Source organism: Balaenoptera physalus (genome assembly GCF_965194825.1).
Source record: "Balaenoptera physalus genome assembly, chromosome: 15".
NCBI lineage: Eukaryota > Metazoa > Chordata > Mammalia > Artiodactyla > Balaenopteridae > Balaenoptera > Balaenoptera physalus.
The window spans coordinates 11,329,692-11,345,751 of record NC_138894.1 but is presented as its reverse complement, the minus strand read 5'-3'; the positions used below and the strand labels follow the sequence as shown (position 1 = coordinate 11,345,751).

At 56.1% G+C, this 16,060-nt stretch overlaps 1 protein-coding gene across 1 annotated transcript in view; it reads right to left on the bottom strand.

The window, feature by feature from the left end:
- Nucleotides 1-16,060, bottom strand: part of FAM178B (family with sequence similarity 178 member B) — a 101,262-nt gene that overhangs the window by 65,406 nt on the left and 19,796 nt on the right. The window contains exons 3-6 of the mRNA XM_082427386.1: nucleotides 15,051-15,155; nucleotides 10,163-10,315; nucleotides 3,811-3,916; nucleotides 101-185 (exon numbers count right to left, since the gene is read on the bottom strand). Coding sequence (XP_082283512.1) covers nucleotides 101-185; nucleotides 3,811-3,916; nucleotides 10,163-10,315; nucleotides 15,051-15,155 — 449 coding nt within the window. The remainder of the gene's footprint in view (nucleotides 1-100; nucleotides 186-3,810; nucleotides 3,917-10,162; nucleotides 10,316-15,050; nucleotides 15,156-16,060) is intronic.

Here is a 16,060-nt window from a genome sequence, read left to right as displayed (position 1 = left end):
CTGGGCTGGGACGGTGCGGGGCTGAGAGCTGAGTACTATGTAGGCTCTCGAGCTTGGGTACCCAGCATGCAAGCTGCCGCCCTGCACCCGAGGTACTGACCAGACTGACGGAAGAGTCCATCCACGCTGAGGTCCCACAGGAGAACAAAGGCTCCCAAAGAAGTTTCTGGAGGCCATGTCAGCAGCTAGGAGGAGAAAAAAACAGGTTAGCTGGGTCATTCCTATGGAGTAATAGCAGAAACCTTTATTACGCCATATTAAATAAGTCCCATTTAATCCTCACAAATCCACACGGTAGAAGGATATTGTCATTATTGCTACTTTACAGATGAAGAAACCAAGCTCAGAGAGGTCAAGCAACTTCCCTAGGGTCACAGAGCAACAAAGCAGAAAAGCCAGGATTCAATCCCAGGTCTATGTGACTTGAAATCTCCTACTCTGTCCACCTCCCTGTGTGGGAGTCTTGGTCCTTCTGCCCCTCACTCCTTGTGGTCACAGCCATGCCCCTCCAGGGCAGGAACGGGTGTAGGGAAGAGAAAGAGCTCAGAAGCACTGACTACCGTCAGCTGTACAAGGTAAAGTGCGGCCCCTCTTTGTGACCCTCACATCACTTCCGGGTCAGTGCCTTAACTCCGAACACCTGAGCCTCGGGAGACCACTGGCTCTGGGAGGTCCTTGGTACTGAGTGCGGATCCTCAACAAGCTGGTGGGGGGAGGGTGGGCAGGGCACCCACCTGACTCAAACTCACTGGGATTCTTATTCGAACACTCCTTGATTGAGTCTGTGGTCACAGCTGGGGATTTGGAATGTGAACAGAGTGTGACATGGAGACGTGCACCCTCCCCACCAGCGCCATCCAGTCTGGGGACACACAGGCGAGGCCAGGCCACGCCGTGCAGCACACCATCCTCCCTCCGGAGAGTGCTGAGAAAAGCCCACTGCAGTGGGCGCTCCGGGCACTGCCCCTTCAGGACTGAGGCTCCCACCCCCACGGGCTGGGCACTGCTGCTGGCCGAGGGCCCTGAGCCGAGTGCTGCTCTGGGCATTGACCTCGGACAGAGGGAGTCCCTCACCCAAGGTCACACACCCCTCTCCAAGTGCAGCCTTCGTCTGATAACTAGCCGATGCTGGGGTCCAAAGGCCAGGACCCCTTGCCTCAAATGGGACAACTCTAAAGGGTAATCCCAGTTCCAGAGTCCCCCAGGACTGGCCGTGGCCTGTCTTGCATTTGCTTTGCTACTCAGCTTCTCCTTCTGCCCCGGCCCTGCTGCCCTCCCTCCCTCACAGGGGTGGCTTCCTGCTTCCCAAGGATCTGACCTAAGACACCAGAACCCTGCCTCCCTCTTCCTTTCCTAACTTTTTCATAGTTGAGCACGTGACCGTTCCCCAACAAGAATATAAATTCACTGACAGCATAAGCTTCCTGCTTTTGTCCACCCTCCCCAGCAAGGCTCACCTGGGAAGCATACACTAGGGCTCCAGTGACGAGCTCACATAATTCATGAGCACTAAGGCTGAAGCCTACTCACCCAGCGCCCACTGTTCACCCCACTGAAGCCCCTGGCTTCAGGGAGGGAGGCGGGCAGCAGGAACTAGTCCCCATGGGGACACAGGATGGCCTTTCCAAAGAGACAGTTGAAGGAGCAGGGTTGGAGCGGTCTGCCCAACTCCCCCACCCACTAGCTCTCAGAATCAACCCCGGGTTGTATGTGGGACCCGGGTATGCATGTGGGACCTGGGTATGCATGTGGGACCCGGGTATGCATGTGGGACCCCAGCAGCCCTGTGAGCCTGCTCCCCTAGCTGCCTTTGATTGGGGGTGGTCACTGAACCCCTCTTAGGCCAATCAGACTCTCTTTCCTGGGAATTTACTTAACCATGGAGCCTGGGGTACAGAGAGAAGCCGAAAGCCTGTCCTAGCATCCCGACCCTTGTCCAACTTGGTTCCAGCTCGTCCTGAGGCCCAGCTGTATCCCTGCCCTTGGATCCCACGAACCACTCCTGCACCTTCATCAGAGCGCCACCCACCCCAGCAGCTTCAGGCAGCCCCCATGGATTTGTGCCTCTCACTAACAGCGTGTGGTTCTGAAGTACGTGGAGCCCCACGGCCACGTTCTACGCATCTAGCTGGGACACTATTTCCAGAACCTTTCTGTGCCTAGAGCTCAGCATGTAGCCTGTCCTGAACCAAGGTCTGCAAAGGAACCAATGCTACTGTTGCTGTGGGAAAATGTTCCAAGTGACAAGAAAACCAAAACCTCGGAAGTGAAACATCAGAACCCATCCTAAAGCCTGTAGTGTGATCATGTGAGTGGCAGACAGCAGCTGCCCTGCTCCTCCTTCCCCTCCGGAGACAAAGATGTTGGGCAGGGTCTCCCCCAGAAGAGGCCCCCAAGGCCAAGTGCACCCCTTTCACTGATCTGACTTCAGCCGTGGGCAGGGAGAGGAGGAGCTTTGTTTCTCCTTGCTGAAGATGGAGAACCTGACCTCTGTGCTAACTTCATTTCTTCCAGATGATGCCCAGACCCTGGGCAGAACCTCGGGGGACTCTAAGGACAAGGCAGGTCACAGGATTTCCTCACTCAGCCTTCACGTGGGACTACCGGCCCCAGTTTACAGAGTAGAAACTGAGGCACGGAGCTGATGTTAAATAACTCCCCAAGTCACACAGTAGTATGTGGAGGAGCAGGGGTCCTCTGCTCTAGGCGACCCCCCCGCCAGGTGACAGAGGTGGGGGAAGAGACAGGGCGGGGCTCGCTCACGCCTCCACTCCACGCCGTGTCAGGGTCACACAAGGACCCTCTGTGGGCGACATCTCAGACCGGCTCTTTGTGCCTCCGACGCCCGACTTTGCGTCTGTCGAGCGCTGTGCAAGGAGAAAGAAGCTGCACTGACTGTGGACAGAGAATAATGGCCGCTCTGTTCCCTGTGTGGCCTGGGCCTGGGGGAGGGGCAGCGAAGGGCGGATGGGAAGGACCCCAGAGGGAAGAAGAGAGAGCCAGAGGGCTCTTTCTGGAAGGCAGCCAGTCTGCCGAGGCCGAGGAGTTCCGAGAACAATCCACCCCGCATGGTGGCTCTAATTTACGGCTGGGGCCCAGGCTCCAACTGGCAGGAATGGGACCAGCTGGAACTTGGGACCTGCCGGTCCCCGGGGAAGGGAAGGTCCTGGGTGGGGGCCAAGCCTGCATCCCCGTGCCCTGCATTCAGATCCCAGCAGCTGGTTCCCGGGCTTTCCCTGCTGGCTTCTCACTGTCTTTGTCAGTGCAAAGGTTCTGAGCCCCGGGCAGAATGCATGTCCCCCTGGCAGCAACCAGAAGGGAAGGGAGGGGAAGACAGAGCAGCTGTTCTAGGCTTTTCCAGCCGACCTACAACTCCACAGCGGGAGGCAAACACCCGAGCACCCCAGCTCAAAATTCACCAGGGCCCTCACGCCTGCAAGGCTGCTGCAGGGCTGTGCTCCCGCTGCCCATGGGACAAGGGCCAGGACCTGTGACTTGGAGATGAGCCTGGACACACTGCGAGCACCTGCTGAGTGGCCCGGCCGAATCACACAGAGGGCCTCTGGGGGCAAAGCAACACCCTGTGAGGCACATGCTCTGGGGGGACCGGAATGAGACCACAGGCCGGTCCCTGCACCTCCCTGACTCCGTCATCACAAGCCTCCCTCCCTCCTCCAGCCTCAGCTGGGACAAACCCAGCAGCACCCAAGGCCAGAAGAGGGTGGGTGCCCAGCCCCTCCTGCCAGCAGCCCTGCCCAGGCTGTTGTGCCGGCATGCTCCCGCCACCTGGCGGCAGGCCGCGGTCCTCACCTGGAACAGCCACCGGAGCAGTGGCACGGGGTGGTGGCCCGAGGTCAGGTAGAGGCTGCTCAGGAGGCCGCTGCGCAGGAAGGAGAGCTGCTGGGCCAGCGGGGAGCTGTGGGAGCGAAGGGACAGAGGGGCGAGGTCAGGGAGGTAGCCTTCTCAACACGCCTGTCTCCGCGAGGCTGGGTGGGGGGGCATGGTTCAGATTTCCGCTTCACTGGGATGCTAGAAGCGCGTCAGTCACTGCTCTGGACAAAACTGCTGGTGGAGCCTTGGTGCAAGCATCCGCTGGAAGGTAAAACCACCCATGGCACCATGAGAATCACCTGCTGTCCACAAACACATGTCACAGCGGGGTTTTTTTTTCTTTGGTTGGTTTTGGTTTTTCTTTGGCCACGCCGTGCGGCACACGGGATCTTAGTTCCCCAACCAGGGATCGAACCCGGGCCACGGAAGTGAAAGTACTAAGTCCCAACCACTGGACTGCCAGGGAACTCCCTTCACAGTGTTTTAAACACATGACTGAGGAATACAGTTTGTCCTTCCCGTTTGACGGGGGTGGGAAGAAACTGAGGTATTTACCAGGGTTGTGAAAAGGACTTGTGTTGCAGTGAGGAGAGGGCCTGGGAGCAGCACCTCTTAGCCAAGGGCTCCAGGCTGCAGCGGGCAGACAGAATTACCCGTGGGGCCCACGTGGAGCCAGCATCCGGGGTCTGGTTACACAGAGTGTGTCTGCCCTGTCTTGTGTTTTTCCGAAACAAAGGGGACACCTGAGAAGATGGGAAAGTAACAGAAAGGGGCCCAAGACAGGGAAGTTTTGGGAAGGAAATAACAACCAAGGGTGCCACGTGGGAGTCTTTGGAAATCACGTGATCAGCGACGGTTCCCAGGGTCAAGGGGGCAGGGCGCTCAGACTCTCCATGCTCCTGGGGCCCTAACCTGTGATTCCATTCCCGACTGGATCCGGTGGGCCTTTCCCTCCCGCCAGGAGCTGCTGGCGTGGAGAGGAGCCCTGCTTTGAGTACACTGTTGCCCCAACAGATCATCTGGACCCACAGGATCCCAGGTCCCTGTACAACGAGGAGTTGATATATCTTGTGTGGCTTTAGGGCCTCTGGTGGACGGTGCTTCATTTCAGAGGGGCTGGCTAGACTTCATCACCCTCTTGTAGTCCTGGGCATCCCGTGGAGGCTGGGTGTGGGGTAGGATTCTCCTACTCGGTCCGTGTTTGGTGAATGCCTCTTTGCTCTCTTTCTAGATAACGTCCTAAAGGCAATTAATAAGGATTCCAGAAAATGAAGAAGTAACTTCATGTTTGTTCTTCTTTTTTAATGGCCAAATCCAGGCAAAGAACATTTCAGACAGCATTTAAAGTCATGACTCTAGAGAGAAATTTCCTCGGTCGGCCCAACCTCCTCCTTAATCTGCCAGGAACAGAATGCTCCAAAACAAAGATTCTCCTCGGAGCCAAGCTGCTGTCTGCTTGAGTATATCCAGGCAATTTACAAATTGTATATGTGTTTTTTTTTTTTTTTTCAAATCATTTAGGTTCAGAGGAGAAAGCAGCTTTGTTCCTGTGCTTGTGAAGCTGGCCGTTCTAAAGCAGTCCTTTATTTGTACATACAAACACGTGTGCACCCCAGGGCTGCTGGCACACACCACTCTGCTCCACGTGCTCAGTCACACGGATACTTTCATGGACTGACCCCCCCGATGCACGCGTGGTTCAAGCACAGCACCCCGAACACGGACAATACCCAAGCACACCGTGTCTGGAGGGCCTCACAAATTGGCAGGACCTGGCCAGGGGCCATGTGGTAAGGGGGCTGGCGCTCCGGGGACTCTAGGAGACTCTGGCTCTGGCATTCTGCTTGGGGGGCACCCGCCAGCTTCTCAGTAGGGGAATTGATTGTACAAGCCCCTGTAGGCTCAGATAAACACATTTCCGACTGCTGCTCAGAGGGAGAGATACCCCTTGGGTGACAATGTCTCCCTTCTGCTACACCACTCTGCAGTGCAGTTTCTGCCAGAGAAATGATCAGTCTGCCTCGGAGTTCACTGCTGCTGAGCTAGGCTTAGTCTGTAAGACCAGGAGCTGGAGATACGCCGAAAGGGCACGGTCCGGCTGTGCCTCGAAGCGAATGGCTTTCAAGGAATTCTGTGCCGACAGCTAGATGAGATGCGAGCAATCTCCTCCGAGGGAGCTCGGCGTGAGGGCAGTGCTGCCTTGCCTCGGCTGCACCACGAGTCCCGTCACCGCTCGGTGGAAGGACAGGCCGGCGGCAGAAGGAACCTCCCGCTTGGTGGAAGGGTGGAGATGGGCCTGGCGTGCAGACACCGCCCTGATCTGAGGCAGGAGGAGAGTCTGCACAGCAGCACGTGGGGAGGCCTGGAGGAGAAGGGAAGCGGGTGGCAGGTGTGTGCGCTGCAAACTCAGACACCGCGGGTTACAGAATCAACTGTTGTCAGATTTACACAAATCCACGGCGTGTCCACAAGCCAAGAATGCTGACACCGGGTCCAGGTGAGTGCCTGTGCTTGTGGCAAAGCCAAGGCCAAGGTCAGAAGTTATCCTGAGAATGTCAGCATGTCGTGGAGCAAGAAGGGGAGGAGCAGAGCCTCCTGTTGGGCAGCAGATGCCAGGCAGGCCCAGCTGAGCGCGAAGCCCCAGCTGCCAACCCTGAGGATCCCGGCGGGGGGAGGTCCCCACCCGGACAAGGAGCGGCCACAGTCAGAATGCGCTAATCCCCAGCCACCGCGGCAAGGACACGGGGCCACAGGAACAGAAGGAAGGAAGGTCGCGGGGGGCGGGGGTGATCAGCCCAAAAGGGGAATCACACAAAGGTCCTAGCCTGGGTCAGCAGGTTGGGCTCCTGGCGGAGCTCCGACCTTCTGCTTGGACTGTGGGTTCCTGATAAGGCCCACGTCAGGACCCCTCCAGCCCCCATCTCTCGTCTATTTTATGGGCAGCCGTCCCAGAGGGCGAAGTCTCTAAATGCCTCGGGAATCCCAAGTGATGGCAGAGGGCTAAAGAGCGAGTGCCGTTATTTATACAGTATCAGCTTCCGCGCCTTTGCCAGGCTACCCAAATGTTAGCTTAAGTGAAATGCCGAGGAAAAGAACAGCAACAGATAGCGGTCCAAGCGCTCATCCCTGCTCCTCTTCGTTTTCCTTCCTTTGTTTAAACATCAGTGAGCGCCACGCTGGTTAGCAGCCCAGGGATCCCAGCAACAACCCGGCTGGCCACTTCTGCTGGCTCTGGATTTTGGGGGCAGGCGCAGCCAGCTGGGCAGCTCAGCCCCGCCCACACTCTGTAACTGCTGGACTTATTTCACCCGGGCTTCCCCCTGGCAAAACAGGAGCTGGGGCCTGGGCCTCGGGGAGGTCCGGTGCACGTGCATCATTCACACTGTGAAGCCCCGACCCACCCCCTTCCCTGCCCACTGAAGCCATCGCGGAGGGAGGTCCCCGCTGGCTTATCAGGTACCCCGAGAACAAACTGCAAACACCTCACGGGGAGAGCGGCCGGTGCACCCAGATGACAGACATGGGTCCTGACGCTCCCGCACACACTGCGGGGGCCCGGGGCGGGGCCCAGGGTACTTCAGCGGGCAATCTCCACGCCCCCCCGCCGGCCCCCATGGCACTGGCTCCTGCCTTGGAGCTGCCTGTGGGCGCGGGTCCTACAGCTTTTCCACTCGGGGCTGGGGGGGGGATTAGAGGAGGAGGAAAAAGTTCAGCCCCTGGTACCAGTGTCTGTCACAGCATGTGACTTTGGTCCCAGGAACCGACCTGAGGTCACATGTCCAGCCAGGTGACAAATGAGAGAGGATGGCCCGGGCCACCTCCAGTCCCACAGCTGTGGGTTCTGGGAGGAGATTTCTTGCATGTAAACCTGTGTAGGTCCGAGCCGGGAGGACCAGGCCCTGCGCCCTCCCTCGCTCCGCAATCTGAGACAAACTGCTGGCTTAATCTGTGCCAAGATTTCCCACCTTGTGCAGTGGAAAGAAAGACAATATCCCTCTTCACCGAACAGCAAGAAGAAGCGAATCTACTTCAAGAAGTGATTTTTAAAAATCTCCTTCACTTCTCCCCCCAAACCTCTAATGATAAAAACGATACATGTTTATCACAGAAAGTGTGGAAAATACAGAGGAGTCTAATGAGGAGAATAAAAGTCACCTGCAATCTCACAAAGTGTTCACATTTTCTCCGGTGAGAAATTGAACCATACTGTTCTTTGAGAGATCAAGTAACATTTTCTTCTTCCTCCATCTTCATGCTTCCGGCTGCGCACAACGGGATAATTATTGAACGGCTAGCAAGTAATCCTCACTCTTGTGTCTGGGCTTGAAGTCCTTGGCACAAACAGGAAATAAAGGATGACCCACCCCCCCTCCCCAGGCTAAAGGGTGACCTTCAGGAAGTGGCCCTTCCCCAGTGCATGGCAGGCGCCCCCTGACCTGGCCGCGGGCAGGGCGCGGGCATTCCTCCAGGAAGCCCCGCGAGCCAGGCCCTGCAGCCCCATCTCTGCTCTGCTTCGTGAGCAAACCTGAGGGCGCAGGGTCTAGATTCCCCGCTCCAGGGAAGCTGGCTGGCCACCTGGCCCCATTTGGCATGGCCGCTCGGATCCCAGGCCACCGCACCACGGGCCATCTCATCTGTCAAACACTTCCTGCCGGCCGTCCAGCCTGGGACAGAAAACCTGCTGTTGGCACAAAGCCCGAGGAGAAGCAGCTCAGGAAGCCGCCTGCCTTTCCCCTCTTATCTCTTCCACTGCCGTGGAGCCGTGCTCTGTCCCTCTCCTTCCTCCAGCTCCACTATCTTTCTTCTTTCCCTTCATTCCATTCCCCCCCTTTTCATCATCTCTTTATTAGAAATATTTTCAATTTGGCAATGGGAACTTCTACCAATATTCATACCCTCAGACCCAATCACTTCACGTCACATCCAGGGATCTATTCCAGAACTGCAGGCAAAATATTTCTGTATAAGGATACTCTCTACCACATTGTTTACAATGGGGGGAATAATTGGAAACAACCTGTATGTTGAGAAAAATGAGGAAAATGGTTAAATATGTTCGGGCATCAATGCCATGGGATATAGTTTCACCATTAACATTTCTTTGTCTAATTGCAACATTTGGGCCTTGTTTGGATCCTGATTTCAACAACATATTAAAAAACACTTAAAAGACAATCGAGGAAATCTGAATGCTGACTGATATTAATGCTATTAAGAAATTCCTATATTTTTTAGGTGTAATAATGTATTGAAGTTTTGTCTAAAGATAGAGTCTTTTAGAGACACAGACTGAAGTACTTACAGAATTAAATTGTATGTGTCTGGGATTTGCTTAAAAATAATCCCGAGGGGACAACATTAGTGGGTAGGGGTAGAGATGAACCAAGATTGGCTTTGAGTTGGTAACTGATGTTGAGTGATGGGTACATGGAGGTACACTCTACTTTTATGTATGTTTGAAACTTCCCATGATAAAGAGTTTTAAAGGAAACACATCAAAACATTGTTATCTTTCTATTATAAAATAAGATGGACTAGCGGGAAAACAGAACAAGATTCCTGCATTCCAGTGCTAATGTGGCCCCAACCTCCACGTGCCTTACAGGCTGGGGCAGGGGTTGGGGGGGGGGCTGGTGGCCTCTCCTCCATCCCCTCGCCGCCAAGGCCCAGCAGGGCACCAGCCTCCTGGAGGGCCGCTGCACTGTATCCTGCGCGCTTTCTCTCTTATTCTTAGACATGTGAACTCACAGTTGCAAGCATTGCATGGTATTGTGGTAAAGTTTTCAAAAATCCCCTAAAAAATCAACATAGTCAGGGGTTATGTGATAATGACCATGAACACCTTCTAACGAGAGGAGGACCAGGGTGGCGGTCCTAACGTTATAGAGAGTGTACCTGGGGCTGGGGACAAACTTTTCAGGGTCAGCATCACACACAGACCCAAGGAGGAGGAGGAAGTGGCCATGACAGGCTCTGGAGAACTGCTGGATGGCCGGGAAAGTGGCTCCAGTGTTGATGGAGACATAACCCCAAAGGCATGTATGATGGGTGTGACCAGAGCCGTTCCATGAAACTGGGGCATGGGGGAGGAAGAGGCAACACAATCACAGAACAGATGCCTAATATCTGCTGTAATGTAAGATTTTTTAAAGTGTGTACATCTAAATTAGTAAATGAAATATTATAAGTAGACGCGTGCTATTTCATCTGTTTCCCTAAAAGCTGACATATCCAAGTTGGCAAAACACAGCTTTGGATTGCCTCATTTGGGGTGGTCCTTACCACGGGGTTCCCTGAGGGAGGGGCCTGGTAATGCCACGCCGGTGTTTACCTGAGGAACAGCTCTTCCAGGCGGCTCCGTGGCTTCAGGTGTGAACAGTCCAGGATGCAGGGCAGAGGGTGATGCCGGGGTAGAAACACAGTCTCGCCTGGATGTACTGCTGGGATGACCTGCAGTGACACGGAGAACCTCTCCACCAGCTTCCTGGCAAAGCAAGGGGCAGGAGAGCCAGGCGTCAGCAGGCACACCTGGTCTGCAGCCTGGAGGGAGGCCAGGGAGGACCAGATGGCTGCCCCCGCCCTGCAGCCCCCGCCTGGTGGAGACCAGACCAGGGACCCGGCGCCACCTGCTGACGGAGGGAGAGCCCGAGAGATGCTGACTGAGGAGCCCTTCCCCCTCCCACTCCCTGTCAGACCCCAACCCCTCCCTCAGGGCCTTAGTCCAGGAGCCAGAATCCTGGTCCCAGATCCTGCCCCACCCATGGGCTCTGTTCAAACTTTCACTGAGTGCCCACGACTGCGGGTGTCAGGCGCTGAAGGATGAGTCAGGCGTGGGTTGCCCTTGCACGGCCAGGAAAAGTGTGACGGGATCACGGCAATGCCCTCCAGCAAGGGGACCAGCCTCAGAGCCGCCACACGGTGCCTCGAGGGGCAGAGGAGAGAAGCGCTGGGCGGGCGCAGCAGGTCGGGGAGGGTCCCTGCTCGGACTCTCCCTCTGAGCAGTGTCCTCAAGCTCCCGTGAGCAGGAGGACTCTCCAGGGAGCCTGCTAAACGCAGACACCCAGGCCCACGCTGCCCTGAGAGGCTCATTTAGTGGACCAGAGCTGGGCCCCACGGACAGGTTAGAAACAGGGAGAAAGAGAGGGGATACATTCCGACTCTATGCGCACGCATCTAAGGGAGGCGGTGAAGAGGATTCCTAAGAATGAGGCAGATCTCTGCACCACGCAGGATGGAATGATCCCCTGAGCACAGTACGCAGTGGGTGAAAATAGCAAGTTGCAGAATAGGAAGTGCGTGTGTGTGTGTGTGTGTGCACGCACGTGCAGGTCAACACACAGACATGCACATGCACGTTCTTAGACACACGCAACACCCACACACATCTGATGTGCCCAACCAAGGTCTGGGGTCGTCCCTAGGGAACAGGATGGGGGAGGGGAAGGAAGAAGAGACATTTCCTGTTTATTTCCCGCAACTGTGTTCGGCTTGATTTTGCAGTAACATAACATACACTTAACAATAAAAATAACAAAATAAAACGAGCCACAGGCACTGCACCCCCTCCTCCCACCAGCGGAAGGCCCATACCCAGGTTCTCAGCCAGGCCCTGAGGCAGTGAACTCGGAGGGGACACTGCCAGGGACTCCCGTGAGGATCTGGGACCGAGTGGCCGGCGCTGGAAGTGGAGGTGCAGAGCTGGTGGCCCACCAGCCGGCCAGAGGAAACCTGTCACTCTCTGGCCAAGCGACCCAAGGTAAGGAGGGTCATCCTAAGGATGAAATGGCACAATGAATGGGAATGACGTCGGAAAACTGGGGAAGATTCTGATCCCGCAGCCTTTGGAAGTAGCCTTGGCAAACTACCACACAAACGGTGAAACAATTTTCTGTTCTGTTAACTTCTTTGCTCTTTGAGTTTTTGGCTATCTACGGTTCCCTATGTTGTTTTTATAATTTTAAGAAAGGTACAAATTATTAGAAGTCTGTAAGAACTAGGCTCATCTGTAAAAAGGTCTCAGCTCCTGTCCCCCACACCATCGTTCAAAGGGACTTTTGTGATGTTAAATATAATGTATGTGCATTATTAAGAACTCTGAGATGACTTTCTCGCATCTAATTGAGGATTTCCTGTGCAGCCCAGCACTGAGGATAAAGCATGATGCTGTGGTATAAATATCCTCCCCTCCCCTGCCCCAGCACACACATAAGGTCTTTTAACTTTAAGGAACAGAGAATATAGGACATTGTCTATTCAAGACGCAAGCAATCCTTGGAGCAGGAGCAGATGATCTGCTCAGGATGACTGGGGGCCTTTCTATGATGCGTAATTGTGGTGGTCACGTGACTCCTGGTCACGGGCGACCTGCCCGCCAGATGGTAGTCGCCCTCAGCCTCGGCCTCACCCGTTCCAGACCCACACCCCTGCTTGGCACCCCCCATCCCACCCCTGGCCCCATTCAGGGATGGAAGAGGCTGCTGGCTTTGTACATCAGTGAGTAATTTTCTTTGAAGCAGAGAACTGAACTGTCCCGTCAAAATGATCCCACATCAAAACAACCACCTCAGTGGCTGCTGTCAAAAAAGACTTTCTCAAAGTACTACTTGAAAATGTCACGTGCCCAGAAAATTATCAGCAATTTCATAGCCTGGAACACCATACGCCCAGATAACTCCCTTTCTGTGGGGAATTTTCAAAACATCCAGGCCATGACTTCCAGAATCCTGGACGCACTCAGGAGAAAGGCAAAGAGCTAGAAAGATTATTCTGGCTACAGAGATGCCTCAAAATGTTTACTTCCAAGGCTATCCATCCAGTGAGCGGGGAACCTGGAAAGCGAATCCACGGCCCCCGACATAGAAAACCGCTTCATCACTCATGATGCCACCAAGGCCTTTGGCCCAAACCCGCTGATTCCATTCAGTCCTCATGCTGTGCTGGGAGCCATCGTGAGACCGCGAGGCACCCTTTCCCTGCCCCTGGGCAGCGTGTGGAAACGGGGACCAGTTAGGAGACAGGCGTCCCCTAATCCCGGCCAGGGGCCGGCAACTGCACACAGGCTGTGGCCTCCTCTCGCCCGCCTGTTTCTGCAAACGAGGTCTCAGTGCAACACGAGGAGGCTCGTGGTTACGGATGGCTGACATGGTTGACGGGTGCTTTCCCGCCACGCAGCACAGCCACGCAGCCACCGACAGGCTGTGTGGTCCTCAAAGCCTGAAATATTTACTATTCACAGGCTTTACAGAGAGTCTGCTGATCCCCGATCAAGTCCAAAGACAATTAGCAGAAAGACCTGAGAAAAAAAGCACACGGGCAGCCAAGGTGTTGCTTGGGATCCTCTCTGGGCATCAGTGACGGTGGGAACCATTCGGGGGTCCTGAGAGTGGGGGCCCCCAGGTGTCTGTGTGTCATCGCTCACGCCCCTCGGTGACTGGACGCAGAATGCTGACTCAGCATGCGCACCCAAACCAGACCATCATGGCTGGGACCTGAATAATGTCCCCCGGACGGAAAGGAAAGGCAAAGCCCGGACAGGCAGGCAATCCAGGGCGTGTGGACCAGCCCGCCCTCAGTCACATGGGGGCACGTGGGGCCTGAGGGAGGGAGGGGAGAAAGGAAAGGAAGGCAGACAGACGGACAGACAGATCTGTCCTGGCTCCACTTTCCCCCTCGGCTGCTGCCCAGTCTTCTCTTTTGCCATCTCCTCTCGTTCTCCTCTGAACCTATTCCAGGCAGGCTCGCCCCCAGTCGCCCCCCAGGGCTGCTCCTGTCAAGGTCACCGTGACCTCTACGCTGTGCCCTCTGGCCCCTGCTCTTCTCTCTATGCCGGCTCCCGGCTGATCTCATCTGGTTTTGCAGCTCTAAATGTCACCTATACATGGTGATTCCCAAGCTGGCCTCTCTAGACAAGGGGGTCCTTGTCTTGGTCTCACCCCGGGGGTCCCCCAAGTGAACTCTTGTTCCCGCGCCTGCCACCCCCCAGCGTACGTCACTCAGCCCTCCTCCATTAAATGAAGACAACTCCGACCTCCCGGCTGCTCAGGCCAAAAACCCCGGGGGTCCCTCTGATTCCTCTCTTTCTCCCAGAGCCTCCATCCAGCTCGTCAGCAAACCCTGTCGGTTCTACCCTGAAAACGTACCCAGAGTTTGCCTCCTCCTCACCACCTGGCCCTGACTTCTCCCGGATTACTACCACAGCGCCCTCCGCCCCCACCGCGCCCCGCGCCCCCCAGTCTACCCTCCACCCTGTTCAGATGAGTGGCAGCCAGCTTCCTGCAGCCTCCCTAACCTCCTCTCCCCTCACTGCTGCCGCCGCCGCGAGGCCCTCCCAGGGCCGCCTCTCACCATCTTCAGGGCTCTGCTGAAAAGTCAGCCACTTACAGAGGCCTTCCCTGACCCCTCCTCCGAATCTTCCAGCCCTCCCAGCACTGCTGACACCCCCTCCCCACTCTCTCCTTTCTCACGAGCACTTGTCACACAGCTTCCTTCATTCACCGTGTGCACTGGTGGTCTCCCCACCCTGACGGCGAGCAACACGGGGGCAGAGACCTCTGTCTGGTTCTCTTCCTGCTGTATCCCCAGAGTCTGCACAGAGCCCAGCACAAAGTTGGCACATAACAGATGTTTAACGGATGGGTGGACAGACGGATGGACAGACGGATGGATAAATGGATGGATGGATAACAGGGTACCCTGAAGATGAATTCAACTGTGGTCCTCAGGTATCTCCGAGACTCCATGGTACAGATGACTCCAGCCCTCCCTCCAGCCAATGGGCCAGCAGACTCCGGCCCAGACGACAGCTCTGACAGAAGCCGCCTTCCCTCCCCACACAGGGGAAGACAGAAAATGCCCCGTGGCTGTATTTTCCCCATTTAAAGTCAGTGTTCATTCAGACTGTAGTTTGAGACCTGGTTCCACACGTTTGGGCAGACAACTGGGGAAGAGCAGGCCGTATTTTATACCTCTCTGTCTTCAAAGGCCCACACTAGACCCTGACACACAGTAGGTGAATAAATCCTTCTCAAATCAATGAACAGATGTGGGATTAAGAGAAGGATGCAGCTTGAGAACTCATCAACAGCACACGAATCGCGGTTGAAACCGTCCAAAACCAAGGGCAGGTGAGCACTTAAACCCTCTGCCTGGAGAGGCGGGTGCGGGGACTTGGCCCTGAGTGGGCACACACCTCCCCTCCCACCTGTGCCCACTCCCCGCACCTGTGCTCTGGTGTGAGCGGCACTTCTTCATCAGGATCCAAGGAATTGAGGTCAAGACAGCCCTGAAGAAGCAGCTTCTCTCGCTCCTGCTCCAGGGCCTGTTCCCTGCCAGAAGGTGAGAGGAGACAACAGGGTCAGTGCAGTGCCTGCTCATCCGGCCCCGTCACTGGGCTGCAGGGGCCTCCCTGGGCACAGCAAGGCCTCGGCATGGGGACCAGGGAGCCCGGGGCCCTGTCTCCCTGCACAAAGCTCTCAAACTTAGATTCCTGGGGCGGGGGAGGGACTGCACTGCATCAGCTGTGCTGCCTGAAAGAAGACAATTTACGCTACACAACTTCAAACGCACCTTTATTTGTGTACTTTGTTCTGGCATTTGCTCGCTTTTTAACACACCAGGGACAGGGCCTAGCCCTTCTGCTCCTCCCGGGTCCAGCCACACTGACCAGGAGCAGCCCCTGTGGCCATGGCTCCCCCGGGCCTGCCTCTCCGGCCCCAAGTGGCAGCCCCCCAGGGCCTGCTCCTTCCCTACGGCACCTGCCCTGCCCCTGAGTCCGTTTTCTCCCTCCAGGCCTGAGCGCCTCACTTCCCTTTTCAATCGGCCCCACCAGAGGCCCTGCGTGCCGACCATCATCTTGCCGGAGCCCGGCTCCCTCACCTCCTGCCCTGACCACACGCAAACCCCAAGGGGGCACCAGTCCCCGCTTGGCCTTCTGCGTCCTTGTTCCCTCCGGCTGTTGAGGGAGCCCCGGGAGCCCCCCGGCCCTCACCCTGCCCTCCGGGTGCTCACCCTGGCTTTGCCCACTGGTCCTCGGTTCTCAAACGCTTCGCCTCCAGCCCAGCCTGTCTTGGGTTCAGATCCTTTGAGCCAGCCACTAGATGGAAGATTTCCAGCCAAATGTGGCCGGTCCTCCCGACATCGCGCACCCAATTCTCAATTCCTCTTCCCTACACAGGCCCCAGCCACCCAGGGCAGCAGGTCCCACGGGAGCTCCCCGAGGCCCCGTCTCATC